Source organism: Bubalus kerabau, chromosome 10 (assembly GCF_029407905.1).
Source record: "Bubalus kerabau isolate K-KA32 ecotype Philippines breed swamp buffalo chromosome 10, PCC_UOA_SB_1v2, whole genome shotgun sequence".
Lineage (NCBI taxonomy): Eukaryota > Metazoa > Chordata > Mammalia > Artiodactyla > Bovidae > Bubalus > Bubalus kerabau.
The window spans coordinates 30,506,798-30,522,142 of NC_073633.1; the positions used below are offsets into that span (position 1 = coordinate 30,506,798).

The following is a 15,345-nucleotide window of genomic DNA, read 5'->3' on the forward strand; positions in this document are numbered from 1 at the left end:
CTCTGCTTTTGAATATGCTATCTAGGTTGGTCATAACTTTCCTTCCAAGGAGTAAGCGTCTTTTAATTTCATGGCTGCAATCACCATCTGCAGTGATTTTAGAGCCCCCCAAAATAAAGTCTGACACTGTTTCCACTGTTTCCCCATCTATTTCCCATGAAGTGATGGGACCAGATGCCATGATCTTCGTTTTCTGAATGTTGAGCTTTAAGCCAACTTTTTCACTGTCCTCTTTCACTTTCATCAAGAGGCTTTGTAGTTCCTCTTCACTTTCTGCCATAAGGGTGGTGTCATCTGCATATCTGAGGTTATTGATATTTCTCCCGGCAATCTTGATTCCAGCTTGTGCTTCTTCCAGCCCAGCGTTTCTCATGATGTACTCTGCATAGAAGTTAAATAAGCAGAGTGACAGTATACAGCCTTGACATACTCCTTTTCCTATTTGGAACCAGTCTGTTGTTCCATGTCCAGTTCTAACTGTTGCTTCCTGACCTGCATACAAATTTCTCAAGAGGCAGATCAGGTGGTCTGGTATTCCCATCTCTTTCAGAATTTTCCACAGTTTATTGTGATCCACACAGTCAAAGGCTTTGGCATAGTCAATAAAGCAGAAATAGATGTTTTTCTGGAACTCTCTTGCTTTTTCCATGATCCAGCAGATGTTGGCAATTTGATCTCTGGTTCCTCTGCCTTTTCTAAAACCAGCTTGAACGTCAGGAAGTTCACAGTTCACATATTGCTGAAGCCTGGCTTGGAGAATTTTGAGCATTTTTATTAGCATGTGAGATGAGTGCAGTTGTGCAGTAGTTTGAGCATTCTTTGGCATTGCCTTTCTTTGGGATTGGAATGAAAACTGACCTTTTCCAGTCCTGTGGCCACTGCTGAGTTTTCCAAATTTGCGGGCATATTGAGTGCAGCACTTACACAGTATCATCTTCCAGGATGTTGAATAGCTCAGCTGGAATTCTATCACCTCCACTAGCTTTGTTCATGATGATGCTTTCTAAGGCCCACTTGACTTCCCATTCCAGATGTCTGGCTCTAGGTGAGTGATCATACCATTGTGATTATCTTGGTCGTTAAGATCTTTTTTGTACAGTTCTTCTGTGTATTCTTGCCACCTCTTCTTAATATCTTCTGCTTCTGTTAGGTCCATACCATTTCTGTCCTTTATCAAGCCCATCTTTGCATGAAATGTTCCCTTGGTATCTCTGATTTTCTTGAAGAGATCTCTAGTCTTTCCCATTCTATTGTTTTCCTCTATTTCTTTGCATTGATCGCTGAGGAAGGCTTTCTTATCTCTTCTTGCTATTCTTTGGAACTCTGCATTCAGATGCTTATATCCTTCCTTTTCTCCTTTGCTTTTTGCTTCTCTTCTTTCCACAGCTTTTTGTAAGGCCTCCCCAGACAGCCATTTTGCTTTTTTGCATTTCTTTTCCATGGGGTTGGTCTTGATCCCTGTCTCCTGTACAATGTCACGAACCTCATTCCATAGTTCATCAGGCACTCTATCTATCAGATCTAGGCCCTTAAATCTATTTCTCACTTCCACTGTATAATCATAAGGGATTTGATTTAGGTCATACCTGAATGGTCTAGTGGTTTTCCCTACTTTCTTCAACTTAAGTCTGAATTTGGCAATAAGGAGCTCACGCTCTGAGCCACAGTCAGCTCCTGGTCTTGTTTTTGCTGACTGTATAGAGCTTCTCCATCTTTGGCTGCAAAGAATATAATCAATCTGATTTCAGTGTTGACCACCTGGTGATGTCCATGTGTAGAGTCTTCTCTTGTGTTGTTGGAAGAGGGTGTTTGGTATGACCAGTGCGTTCTCTTGGCAATACCCTATTAGCCTTTGCCCTGCTTCATTCCATATTCCAAGGCCAAATTTGCCTGTTACTCCAGGTGTTTCTTGACTTCGTACTTTTGCATTCCAGTCCCCTATAATGAAAAGGACATCTTTTTTGGGTGTTAGTTCTAGAAGGTCTTGTAGGTCTTCATAGAATCGTTCTGTTCAACTTCAGCTTCTTCAGCGTTACTGGTTGGGGCATAGACTTGGATTACTGTGATATTGAATGGTTTGCCTTGGAAATGAACAGAGATCATTCTGTCGTTTTTGAGATTGCATCCAAGTACTGCATTTTGGACTCTTTTGTTGACCATGATGGCTACTCTATTTCTTCTAAGGGATTCCTGCCCACAGTAGTAGATATAATGGTCATCTGATTTAAATTCACCCATTCCGGTCCATTTCAGTTCGCTGATTCCTAGAATGTCGACGTTCACTCTTGCCATCTCTTGTTTGACCACTTCCAATTTGCTTTGATTCATGGACCTGACATTCCAGGTTCCTGTGCAATATTGCTCTTTACAGCATCAGACCTTGTTTCTATCACCAGTCACGTCCACACCTGGGTATTGGTATATTGTGTAAAATCTATTTATTTTCCCTTGTCCAGATCTTAGTTTCCCTATCTTTAAGAACAATAGTCTCCCATCCAAATATTTATGTAGGGACAGAAGGATAAGCAGTTTCAAGAATGTGAAAACTTTTCTGATAGATTCAATGCCCAGGGAATTCATATTTAGATAATTTTGTTTCCTTTGATGAAACCTGTCCTCCCCCAAAACCTATTCCATCAAGAAAGCAAAAGTATCCTGTATATGGGGGCATAGTAAATTGCTCAGTTATAAATAAATCTTAAATCTTGGCCCCCATGGGAAATGAAAGTAGAGAATAAACTTGAATTTGTTTTAGGACAGCTCTGTTCTGGGCCCTGGACTGCTTTCCCTAGTCGTTATTCCTATTTGCTCTGACAGGATCCCAGTAAGGGACATCTTGGCAGTCCTGCCTTTGCGGATGTGTGTGCTAAGTCACTCAGTCATGTCCAATGCTTTGTGACCCTGTGGACTGTAGCCCACCAGGCTCCTCTGTCCATCGGATTCTCCAGACAAGAATACTGGAGTGGGTTTTCATGCCCTCCTCCAGGGGATCTTCCCAATTCAGGGATCAAACCCACGTCTCTTAAGTCTCCTGCAGTGGCAGAAGGGTTCTTTACCATTAGCACCATCCGGGAAGCCCTGTCCTGCCTTTATCAGTCACTAAAGGTCAGTTAGTATATGCCTAATTTAAGTGCTTTGTATCTAATTTTCTTCGTTGATCCATTGGAATGAAACTTCTGTTATATAGAGCATTGGCATTCTAAGATAATTTTCTAAGACAAAGGAGTGGAAACAAAAATAGAAACAAAAAACAAAGGTGATACGTTCAACATCATATGGGACTGAAAAATACTCTTTGAGTTTCTAGTTCTATTTCCAGTTCTCTCCTAGGGGATATTGTGTGGAAATGTCTTTGTCACACTGACTGTAGGGTAAATACATTCAGTGACAGGGAGCCAGGGATGCTAAACATTCAGCAATTAAATGGACAGTCTCACAGGAAGAATTTACCCACCCAAAATATCAATTGTACTCCCACTGAAAGATACTGATTTCCCATCTGGACTTCTTCCTGGGCATTCAGGTTTTCTTTTGGCCAATTCTCTTTTCTTAATAGAAGTTCTTTTGTAAAATTAGCTCCTTTGTGTTAAAGTGGCATCTGATCAAGTAACTTCTCTGCAAATAACCTGGTTTTGTTGGGATTTTTTTTGCTGTTGCCACGTTGATGGAAAAGGCTGGACAAGAATCCTTCCGTTCTATCACCCGTTCCTACTACAGGGGAGCAGCCGGCGCACTGCTGGTGTACGACATTACAAGGTGAGGCACATCTGCTGCGTGAGAGGGAGACTCTTTCCTCTGTTCTCAAAATCTTTTTAATCCACTGAATCTAGTAAGAATGCTAAAGAGGAATTGCCTGTTTTATATTTTTCTTTATACATATAAGTTTCCCCTTTTTCTTATGCATTTGGAATTGCTTTGGCATTTTGAAATGGGCCTCTGACCCACTTTTGAAATTTTTCTTCTGTAGGCGTGAAACCTTCAATCACTTGACCTCATGGTTAGAGGATGCCCGGCAGCACTCTAGTTCCAACATGGTTATCATGCTGATTGGGAATAAGAGGTAAAATTTTGTTTGTATAAATAATAAGTACTAGATGTCATATAGGTACTCTTTGGATATTGAATTATTTGGGACCTAAACTTTTTTAGGTCCATTACCATTTTAACCATTTTTAAGTGTACAGTTCTGTGGCATTAAGTACATTCACATTGTTATACAACCATCACCACCATTTATCTCCAGAACTTTTTTATCTTCCCCAACTGAAACTCTGTTCCCATGAACACTAATTTCACCTTCCCCATCCCACTATTGTTGTTTAGTCACTAAGTTGTGTCTAACTCTTTTGCGACCCTATGGACTGTGGCCCGCCAGACTCCTCTGTCTCTGGGATTTCCCAGACAAGAATACTGGAGTGGGTTGCCGTTTCCCTCTCCAGGGGATCTTCCTAACCCAGGGATTGAAACCACGTCTCCTGCATTGCAGATGGATTCTTTACTGCTGAGCCATCAGGGAAGATCCCCATACCACTAGCCCCTAGCAATAACCATTCTACTTTCTGTCTCTTCTGACTACTTTAGGAATCTTACAATATTTGTCCTCTTGTTCCTGGCTTTTGTTTAGCATAACATCCTCAAGGTTTATCTATATTGTAGTGTGTGTCAGAATTTTCTTCTGTTTTAAGGTTAGATAGTAATCCATTGGATGTATTTACCACATTTTCTTTATTATCCATTGATGTACACTTTGGTTGCTTCTAACTTTTGGCTGTTGTGAATAATGCTGCTGGTCAGCATGGGTGTACAAAGATCTGCTTAGGTCCCTGCTTTCAGTTCTTTAGGATATATGCCCAGAAGTGGAACTGCTGGATCTTATGGAAATTCTGTTTAATTTTTGGAGGTACTGCTGTACTGTTTTCCATAGTGGCTGCACTACTTAACATTGCTACTCTCAGTGCACAAGCGTTCCAGTTTCTCCCCATCCTTAGCAACATTTGTTATTCTCAGTGAATTTTCTAAGGCACCCATAAGCCAAAAGACATACTTGATGGATTTGTTATTAAATAGTTAGGTCTAAACAAAGTAGCAGGTATTTTTGTCATAGCAACTGAGTAACTGAGAAACGGAAAACATGAATTAAAAGAAAAAGAATTTCTTATTTCATTCTTAAGTAACTGTAACTACTTGCTAATGACCTGTGTATGCCTGTCAGGCACAGCACAGCTTGTCAAACCTTGGAGTTAACACTGGACACTACCACTCTTTTTTCTGTTGCAAATTAATTTTTGTGCAGTGTTTGCTTTTTGTCACAGCAGCTGCCAAGAATGCAGCCTCAAAAAGAAGTGCAAATGTTGAATCTATCATGATCTGATTTTGACACTGCCAATTATATTAAGCTTGTATTTATGTGGGGGCTTCTCTGGTGGCTCAATGGTAAAGAATCCGCCTTCCAGTGCAGGAGACACGGGTTCTATCCCTGGGTTGGGAAGATCCCCTGGAGAAGGAAATGGCAACCCCTTCCATTGTTTTTGCCTGGGAAATCCTATGAACAGAGGAGCCTGGCAGGCTACAGTCCATGGGGTCACAAAAGAGTCGGCTATGACTTAGCGACTGAACAACAACAATTTATGTGGTGTTCTGATGTTGAGTGTTGCTGTGTTTCCCTTGAGTATTTAAAATAATCTGTGGCACCTAGAACTGTGGCCACAGACTGATTATACTCATTGGTTCAGCCAATTTGTGAAAAACCTTAACTACATCCTAGGTATTGTGCTAGACCCTGAGTGGGCAAGGTGAAAACAAAATCCTGCCCTCATTCCCACGGAGCTCACAGTCTAGTGGAGACATAGATATTAAATATAAAATGATTTGTATCTGTTTACAAATTATGATAAATGCAGTGAAGGGGAAAAAAAGGGCACTATAAAAAAGAGTACCAGGATACTTATTTATTTTTTATAATTTTATTTGGGCTTCTCTGGTGACTCAGATGGTAAAGAATCCGCCTGGGATGCAGGAGGCCAGGGTTTGATCCCGGGATCAGGAAGATCTCCTGAAGGGAATGACTACCCACTCCAGTGTTCTTGCTTAGAGAATCCCATGAACAAAGGAGTCTGGGGTCTTAGTCGCTGCTTGTGGGCTTTCTCTAGTTTTGGAGAGCGGAGCTACTCACTAGCTGCAGTGTGCAGGCGTCTCGATTTTGTGGCTTCTCTTGCTGTGGAGCACGGGCTCTAAGGCATGCAGGCGTCAGTAGTTGTGGCAAATGGACTCGGGAGTTGTGGCACACCGGCTTAGCTGCTCTGCTCTGAGGCGTGTGTGATCTTCCCAGACCAAGGATCAAACCAGTGTCCCCTGCATTGGACCACTGGACTACCAGGGAAGCCCCAGGGTACCTACTGTTGATTTAGAGTTGTAATTTAAACTGGAATCTGAAGGATGGGCAAGAGTTCACTGGGCAAAGAGTTTTTGAAAAGGTGTCAAATGGGGTTAAGAAACTCTGTGAAAGCTCTAAACTGGGGAGAAGCTTGATCATAAGTTTATAATGTTGAAAGAACCTGGTGTGGTTAGACTAAATCAAAGGGGAATGGTACAAGATGAGGTTGGAAAAGAAGGCAGGAGCCAGATCTTGTGGCACTTACAGACCTGAGTGAGGAGTCTGGATTTTATTCTAAACAAGTAGGAAGCATTTAAGAGTTTTAAGCAGAGAAATAGCTTCATCAGATTTTAAAAGATCTGGAGGGGAGCAAGGGTTGATGTGGATCTCAGCAGCAGCAGTCTAAGTGAGAAAGTGGTGGATTGGACTAGGTCAGTGACACTGGAGAGAGAGAGAAAGGATGATTGTAAGGTACATTTTGGAAGTACTTCGCTTTGGGGTGAATTGGGTATTTGGTGTGAAGAAGGAAAAAATGTTAATAATAACCTTGATTTTTGGCTTGTGCCATGTGGAAGTGTGGGACGGAGTTGGGTTGGGGGGAAAAGATGATATTTCATTTTGATGTACATCTGAGGTGCCTTTTACACATGAGTAGAAATGAATAGGAAAATGCACAAACAGATCTGGAACTCAGAGGTATATCTGGGCTAGATGTTCAGATTTAGAACTGTTGCCATTTCGGGTTAGTTCTTCCTTGGTCTTCACACAGCTCATGAAAAATAAGTATACGTTTTGCAGATGTTTTGTTCTCTAGTGGTCTTACTCCTGGATTTTTTCTTTTCATGGTGAAAAACTGGAATCCTCCCAAATGAAAATTTCCAGTTTGAAAAATGAAAATTGGACAGTTCACCATAATCTTATTCTGCATCCTTTAATCCTGTGTTTCATAAAGTCTTTTCCATGCCACTTTATTCTTCCTCAGTCCTCGGCTCTGTTCTCAGTATCACCTAATTTTACCCATATCATTTTCTCTGAATCCTTCATTTCCCTGGTGGCAGGCTGCTGTTTATTATACATGTTAATAATGATACTAGTGAGTTAAGGCAACTGGGTTTTCCTTATTCCTTGCTGTCTCTTCTTGTGGCTTGATTCCAGTAATGAGGAAGATACTTACCACCATGCGATGTGACATCCATGACTTTTCTACTTCCCAGTAACTGGAATTTCCCTTTCCTCTTCTTTCCTTTGGTTTAACTGGATCTCCTTCAAAAAAGAAGACTACAGCATAGATCTTGAGAAACTGTGGGGCTTGCCTAAGCTTTTATAAACCCTTTTCTCTGTAATAAGAGATAAGGCATTATCCTCAACTGTGCAGCAGCTGTCAAGAATCTGATCTGAAGAATATTTTCCCAGAGGCTACAGAAATCAGTAACCCTGTACAAGAGGACACCATTCAGGATCTGCATTCTTTATGGATTAACTGGCAGTTGAAACAGCTGTGGGATTCTTTTAGAATAAATTTCTTCTTTCACTTGGATCTTTTTTTAGTTTTCTCCCCAATTAATGATTAATCTCTTGCAGTGACTTAGAGTCTCGTAGGGATGTGAAGAGAGAAGAAGGAGAAGCCTTTGCTCGGGAACATGGACTTATATTCATGGAAACTTCAGCCAAAACAGCCTGCAATGTTGAGGAGGTACTATTTGGGAAAAAGTAGGGAAAGCTTTTCAGAGATTACACCGTATCTTTGTCCCCCCTTTTTTTTCCTTCAGAATTCTCCTCCTCTGTTAAAACATGGGTAAGAAAAGGATGTCTTGTGGTCATAGTGACCATGTATCTCCCTTTAAGGGAATTGTTCCATTTGTTTTTCCTTGATTCCTAAGGCTTTACTTTTATATTAAGTGACATTAATTGGTAAGTGTGGGTTGACACTACTGTTATTTGTAAATCATCTTAGTTGGAGGAACTAATGAATTCCATCTTAGTCATTCCTAAGTCTGGTGTTGAATCTGTCTTAAGTAACTGACTCAGAAGAGAGCATGTTTGCTTTATTTGCAGAGTGTGCCAATCTGGGAACCCTAGGTACATCTTGCGTCAATACCAAAATACCATAGAATCTCTTTTTTCTATTTGAAATTGTTTGGAATGGCTTTTACAGGGCCTTTGGAGGACCTTGTGTATTTTTACTCAATTCTCCTAATGGTTCCCAATTCACTTTTGAAATCCAAATAGGCATAATATTTGTATTCTCTTTTCCTAATTTCTCTACCTAAACTTGAGCCTAATGCTATGATTTATGTCTCCTTCAGGCCTTCATTAACACAGCCAAAGAAATATATAGGAAGATCCAGCAGGGTTTATTTGATGTCCACAATGAGGTAAGATAGGGTAAGGGGCTGACAATTACTTTTGCTTTGTTTTAAACAGGACAGGATGCTTCCTAGAATATAAGCGCTTCCTGTCTAACATGATACTATATGAAGCTATATGAACTGGCATAGCTTGTCTGTTTTTTTCTCAAGTCTGAGACCCAGACTGCTTAAAGAGATTATTAATTGCTGATCTAAAAGGTTTATACATTATGGGAGGTTTTCTTCTCAACCTCAGGTTTTTACTATTCCAAAGCATGAGGGAGGTGTGATTCTTAATTGCTTAGCTTCTCATTTCTATAAAGCACATTTGGGGGGGGAATAAATGAATTATATGCTAATATGCTGCCACTTCTGTCTTACCTACTCTTACCAATCACATCCTGATTCTGCACGTAGCTATGAAACTTAAGTATAACAGTCACTTGGGCACAGAAGCCACTTCCAGTGATCTATAATACCACAGCTGGTCACCTTATCTTCACCATCACAGATTACTGTTCCACAGCAGTCTGGCTAAGGCACATGGTTACCTGCCAAGGCCATACCTGCTTCTAGAAATTGTAATTAATGATTTCTCCTTTTATCCCTCTCCTTTCTCCCACTTACTTTTACACTGAGGTGGGAACTATTGCCTCTTTTCTCTTACAGGCAAATGGCATCAAGATTGGACCCCAGCAGTGTATTTCAACCCCAGTGGGACCCAGTGCCTCCCAGCGGGGCTCTCATGACATGGGGGCTGACTCTGGCTGCTGCTGAACAACTGGCCTGGACTCTTTTTTTCCTTCCTGGAACAGCTTCAGATCAATAGGCTTAAAGAAAGAGGTCTTACATGCTTTGGCTGAGAAAAGCCTCTTTTCAAGGTGTGATGTTTTGCCTCTCCACTTAAAGACCAGGGGAGAATTTGGGCCCTTATTGACCTGTCCTTCTTCAGGGACGTGAGCATTCCCTATAGATTAGGGCTCTTCTCATTCGCCTGTTTTAATTTGTAAAATGTTAGGATCAAAGCTGATTGTCATGGTAGTTCAAAAATAAATTCTTTTATAAGCAGACACAATCTACTCCCCACCAAGAATTAGTAACAAGGTCTAGGACGTTCTGCTTGAGCCCTTGAGGTGACTGGGATCTGGCTGCCCTTTGGGTTTTAGGTCCTCAGTTTAGGGATTTCATTGAGGTTTTTCACTTGCTACTACATAAGAATTGTTGCAGAAGGCAGTTCCTTCTAGTTGAACTGCTCAAGGATGATGAACACTTTTCCCTCCCATTTCTAGTTTCTCTGTTTCAGAGTAACTACAAAACTTTTGAGAGTAGTAGATTTGGTCCTAGCCTTGTAGCCACTTACTATCATTACCTAAAGAAAACATCTTTCCCTGTTTGTTTTGATTTAGGGACCAGACCTAACATTGGTAAGTCAGTGTCTTTCACCAAATAGACTCTTACTGTTTTATCCCACTCACTTCTTAAGGAGACCTATTTAGACTTTCTATCAAGCTAATCTGCCTACTGTACATGACATATTTGCTTCCACTCCTATGCCTTTGCACATGCCCTACTATACACTACTGTTATACTCAAAGTCCACATTTTTTTCCTTCAGAAAGCCTTCTTTGACCTAGGGACTTCTGAACAATTATTGACACAGTACCTTTTAGCTTTCATATATTGTTTATTCACATGTATATTTATTTGTATTTATGTTACTTTGTAAATATGTTTTATAGTAGCTTTGTGTATGGAACCTGTCTCCCTGAGGTTGTAAGCTCCCTGAGAGCAGGAACCCCTGGTATGCTTTCACTTTTGTAAACCACTTCCTCCACCATTCCTTCACAGTGCCTAGTGCTACTCGTGTGATCACTGAATTTGACTGACAAAGACTTGGAACAGGTTTATTTTAGGCTGCAGAGGAAACAAAAAGCCTTACAGTCATCTCTTTGTAATTCTATCTCAGTCTATTCCATCTGTTTACCCTGAATTCTTTACTGCTCTTTTCCTTCTCCTCTCTCTCCTTTCCCTGGCTCTTTGCCTCCATTCCATGCAGCATACAATAAAGCTGCCTGCTTCCAAGCAGTCAAATAAGTGGATACATCTCCATTTGAAGTGCATACAATACTATCCTAGTCAAGTCTGTCTTTGCTGTACTTACCATGCAGCCTTCTGGGTCAGTTGCTATACTGATGTCTCATTTTCTTCCACAGCACTGCGGTCTTGTGAATTTTTTTCCTCTCTTTTTTTTTTGGTTGTCGATAAATTGTTTCATTATTAAATATATGCATGTATCCAAGCTGCTCACATTTCATGTGTCATTTCTGATTGTATCCCAAACATAAGTAGATACTCTTCTTCTAGGGAATTGTATCAAAGGAATTGGAAGAAGCCTTCTTGAGATACAGTCATTTTATACTGGATTCTGCCCCCAGTAGCAGTAGTATTAGTTCACACTGTACCACAGGAAGTTGGAAGGCATATGGAGTACTACTTTGATTAAGGTTTGGTTTGGTTTGGTTTTTGAAAACTCCTACCTCATTCCAAAAAGGATTAAGGCTGTTGAATTTGGCTAGTCCACTCACACCAGAGACAGAATTAAAGTAAATAAAACTTTATGGTTTATGGTTTCTGTACAGGAGTTTTCCTCTATCAGTCAAAGAAACCTTTAGTGATCAGAATGAATCAGAACACTGATCAGAGCATCATTCTGTCTAGAGCTGCTGCTTTTGGAGTGTATCTTTTTTTTTTTTTTTAACATGGTAAACAATTCAAATGGAGTATCTTTTGAATTGATAATCCCATATTATCCAAAAACCACTCATAACCTTCTATACTCAGGTATTTCATCAGTTTTAAGCATAAGAAATTAGAGTATCTGGGCAAATTTATGACCTTTGTTGATCACTGCTGATGTTCTGAATGAAATGGTCATGAGGAGTTACAGAAAATGCATCTCCCACCCCCATGTGAAGAATACTGGTTATAAGATAATATGAGTGTTGGTTGATTTTTGAAGCCCAGGACCCTTGGAAATATACTACTTACAGCAGTCTAAGTCATTACTATTTATAGGTCATTGCATATGGCAGGGATACCCATTCCCCTTTCTGTCTGTGCCTAATAACTGGTTCCTTTGATAGCGGGTTTATTTTGTACCAAAAAAGCAGAAGGATAATAGGTTCTCATTCTAGAAACTATAATTAAGGTCATATCTGTATATGCATTTACACATTGTTCTGGTAAGCCCTAATACTAACATCAAATTTGATATAACAGTGGTAGCCAAGGAAGAATTTGGCCAACAGATTTTGTTCAATATACAGAGAAATGTACTTGGCCAAGTTTTGTGTGATAAAATGTTGACCCACATGACTCCTTTAGGTCTCTGAGCTCCTACTGTGTGTGACCATGCAAATGTTACTTCTTGAGAAATTCCTTTAATGATAGGGAAAGACACGCTTCACTCAGGATTTCCAAAAAATTAAAAACTTCCTGTAGCAAATTTTAATAGCAGTAGAGTTAAACTAGAAAACATGGGTAAATCTTTCTCATTGAGGGCAAGAGGATTTCATCTACTGTAAAATTATTTCCTTAACAATTTAAACACTATCATTAGGAAATTACTCTGCAGCCAATATTTCTAAGGCAGTCTCATAATGCCCTCCTTGCATATAATTTCACCTCTAAGATCATTTGCTCTATCCATATTCACAAATAGTTTGGGACTATTGATGAGGCCTTTTTTTTTTTTTTTTTTTAAGCTGAAATTCTTTCCTGAATTTTGTTCATTTCCAACTGACTAGCAGTACTCTGTACTGTCAAAGTCAGAACACTGGAAAACTTGCGAGCGAAACATAAGGTTTAGAAGCATCTAGAATAGATGCATAACCTATGCTGATGTTATGCTGATATCCTGAGGATTGAGAAATTTCTCAAGGATTATCCCAGGAACCCAGAAAATCCACTCACTTAAAGAATTAATTTTTGCTTCTTTGATTTGGTTAAGATCGCTTCACTTGTATGAGAGAGGGTGGGGGCTGCCTCCAGGCCACTCAGCATTATTCCAGGTTTACTCCCCACCGTGACTGAGGGGTACTCTGATTACGTAAAGGAGAGTACGTTGGGGCTGTACCTAAGCAGTCGGACAGGACGCCGAAAAGGGCTTTAGATTCCTTAAGCACTCCCTCCTCCCGGCCCGAAAGGCACCAGCCCGATCCAAGATGGCTTCCTAGAAACAGGTAACTAAATGTTTTAGTTTAGAGCGCCCCCAACGGCGGGGGTCAAGAAAAGAAGGATGCGGAGAGATCCGAAAGCCCGTGAACGGAGAGCGGTCAGAGACAAGGTACCGCCAGATTTTATTTTCAATCAGGCATAAGTGTGGTTGCCTCAGCCTTTTAGGACCTCCCATCCTCAAGAGACTTCCTGGATGGAGCTCACCTTACCCTGCTGGAAGAGGCGGGGCGTCGGCCCTGCCATTGGCGGGTGGGAGCGTAGGTGGGCGGAGCAAGGGAGCATGGACTACTAGCAAGCTAGATTGAGGCGAGGGCTGGCCATGCTCCGCCGGAAGGCGCCTTGTTCTCCGAAAGGGTGAGTTGAAACGCTGGCTGGAAAGGAAGCGCCGGGACTTGTTCAGGTAGGCTTTCAGCACACGCCCGCCGCTCAGTGCTGGTCCAAGAGTCTTTGCAAAAGCTGCGGCTCTTAGATTGGTTTTCATAACTCATCCTCCTCCTCGCTTCCCCGCCCTCTGTCCTTCCCCTAGTTGTGCGGGATCAGGTGCTGGGTGATGCTCCGGACTGAACCATTCTCCTTTGTGAGAGGCCGGGGGAGAGGGCGGCTGCCGGCCCGCAGGGCCCGAGCCGGGCTGAGCCGCGAACGCGGCTGCCCCGGCCCCTGTGAAGTTTCTAGGCCTTGTCATTGCATTACTGGGCATCGTGTAGATTTGAGGCAGATCCGTTTTCTCCTTGCTCCTTCAGAGGGAAAACTCCGCGGCTCCGTTTGGTTACTCCATACTTTGGACTCAGAAGTGGGAGTTTGGGGTTTGGGTTTTGTGTGTGTGTGTGTGTGTGTGTATTTTAGCAATAAAGGTGGTTAGGAGAGCATGAGGTGAGCATGTGCGATTGTTTTACATTATTAGGTGTAATTTCTGTGGATCTTTGGGAGAGCGGAGCAGGCTTTTGGACAGTGTTTAGAGGTAGTTGGAAGAGAGGAGCTCTAGCTTTGCATCTCCATTGACAGGTCCGCAGAGCTCACTGGTTTTCTGTTGCATTATGTAAACTCTTCAGTGGCAGAAGACCCCTCCCCCTTCCTCGGAGCGAAAGCAGTTTCTTTATTTACCTGTCTCCAGTGTCGCAGGAAATTTCCCTGCCTTTGCGGCAGCTGTGCAAATGCAGCAGCTCCTACCTTTTAAGGGGCAGTCCTAAATGATTAAGGTCTTCAAGGAAGAGGTGAATAGTGGTATATAGATGTTTGGTGGACCAATCTCTTTTCAATGACTGAGAACCGTGAGCCAGAAGTGCAAGACGTAGAACTTGATGTCTTTTTCTTTTAAAGAATAGACATAGTGGAATGCCCCAAACACCAGAGGAGCTGCGTTTTCTGTCTACTGCATCCTACCTTCGCCCTAGCATCCACAGCTTGTTTACTCTTCATGTTGTTCTGAACCTATCAGGTCAGCCGGAGATTCTCTGCCTGTTATCCTTAGCATCAGGTGAGGTCCTATCCACTGTGGGGCACGTTAGTTACTAGAAGGTGAGTTTGTGATTTGAATAATATTCTCCTGTTAGTCCATTAGATATGTCTTCTGCTTAGGAATTTCTTTTGTATTGATCAGCAAATAGGTTTCAGAACAAACTGTGGTCCCCCTCTTAGGGCGAGAACATGGGAAGTTTCTCATTCCAAATATTTTGGATTATCTCACCCCTTAAAGGAAAAGAAGAGTTATGATAAGGAAAACAACGTTTTTCATTTAAAGAGACAGGTGGTAAGAGTGGTGCGCCAGTGGGTCTGCAAGGCAAAATGAAGGACGTTGGCCAAAGAGAAGGTACGTGTGTGTAAAGACAGGCTTTGGGGAAGGTTTAAAACTGCAGTAGCAAAGGAGTAATGGATTAGGATAAGAGATTTGATGAAACAGTGCATGGTTAGTGACACAGAGTTCTTGCTTTCTTCATGTTTGATTTATCCTGTGCTTCTGGCCTTTTGAGTATGTCAGTTCCCAAATTGACAAAATCCATTTAGACATGGATAGAAATGATAGAAATAGAAATCTGCTGAGCTGGTTGTGAATCACCAGGAAACACAGATCTTGTATTTCCCGGGACAGTCTTCTCTGCGGCACCTGCTGGGTGATGGGGTGAAAGAATCTTGGCATTGTGGTAACCAACACTGCAGAATTTTAGTTGTAACGGGAAAAATTTGCCACTTATTATTAGAAGGGTCAAGTTTCTGGTAGGTAAGGTAGGGTGGTGAAGGGAATTGATCTTTAAAAGAAACCATTGTACATGTCGTCTTTGAAGAGGGTGAGGTTTTTCTGGGCAAAACTAACACTTTATTAATTTGTGGGTTTCAAGCTCTGTACTTGCTTTCTGAAAGAATGAGATTTGATATTCATTCAGATGAATGCTA

The 15,345-nt window shown here is 41.5% G+C and overlaps 2 protein-coding genes across 7 annotated transcripts in view; both read left to right on the top strand.

Moving 5' to 3' along the window:
* The window catches only part of RAB2B (RAB2B, member RAS oncogene family), a 17,138-nt gene extending 6,108 nt beyond the window's left edge, over positions 1-11,030 (top strand). Inside the window, exons 4-8 of the mRNA XM_055537126.1 lie at positions 3,674-3,756; positions 3,968-4,060; positions 7,955-8,066; positions 8,680-8,748; positions 9,391-11,030. Of these exons, the coding sequence (XP_055393101.1) occupies positions 3,674-3,756; positions 3,968-4,060; positions 7,955-8,066; positions 8,680-8,748; positions 9,391-9,498 (465 nt within the window). The 3' untranslated portion in view covers positions 9,499-11,030. The remainder of the gene's footprint in view (positions 1-3,673; positions 3,757-3,967; positions 4,061-7,954; positions 8,067-8,679; positions 8,749-9,390) is intronic.
* A 2,185-nt stretch (positions 11,031-13,215) lies between these two features.
* CHD8 (chromodomain helicase DNA binding protein 8) overlaps positions 13,216-15,345 on the top strand; it is a 58,863-nt gene continuing 56,733 nt past the window's right edge. For 2 of the 6 annotated variants that reach the window (XM_055537130.1, XM_055537131.1), the window contains exon 1: positions 13,217-13,357. The gene's annotated coding sequence lies outside the window, so the exon portion shown is untranslated. Of the gene's footprint in view, positions 13,358-13,407; positions 14,765-15,345 lie in introns of those variants that run through there. The other 4 variants (XM_055537127.1, XM_055537134.1, XM_055537129.1 and 1 more) reach the window with 4 other exon arrangements.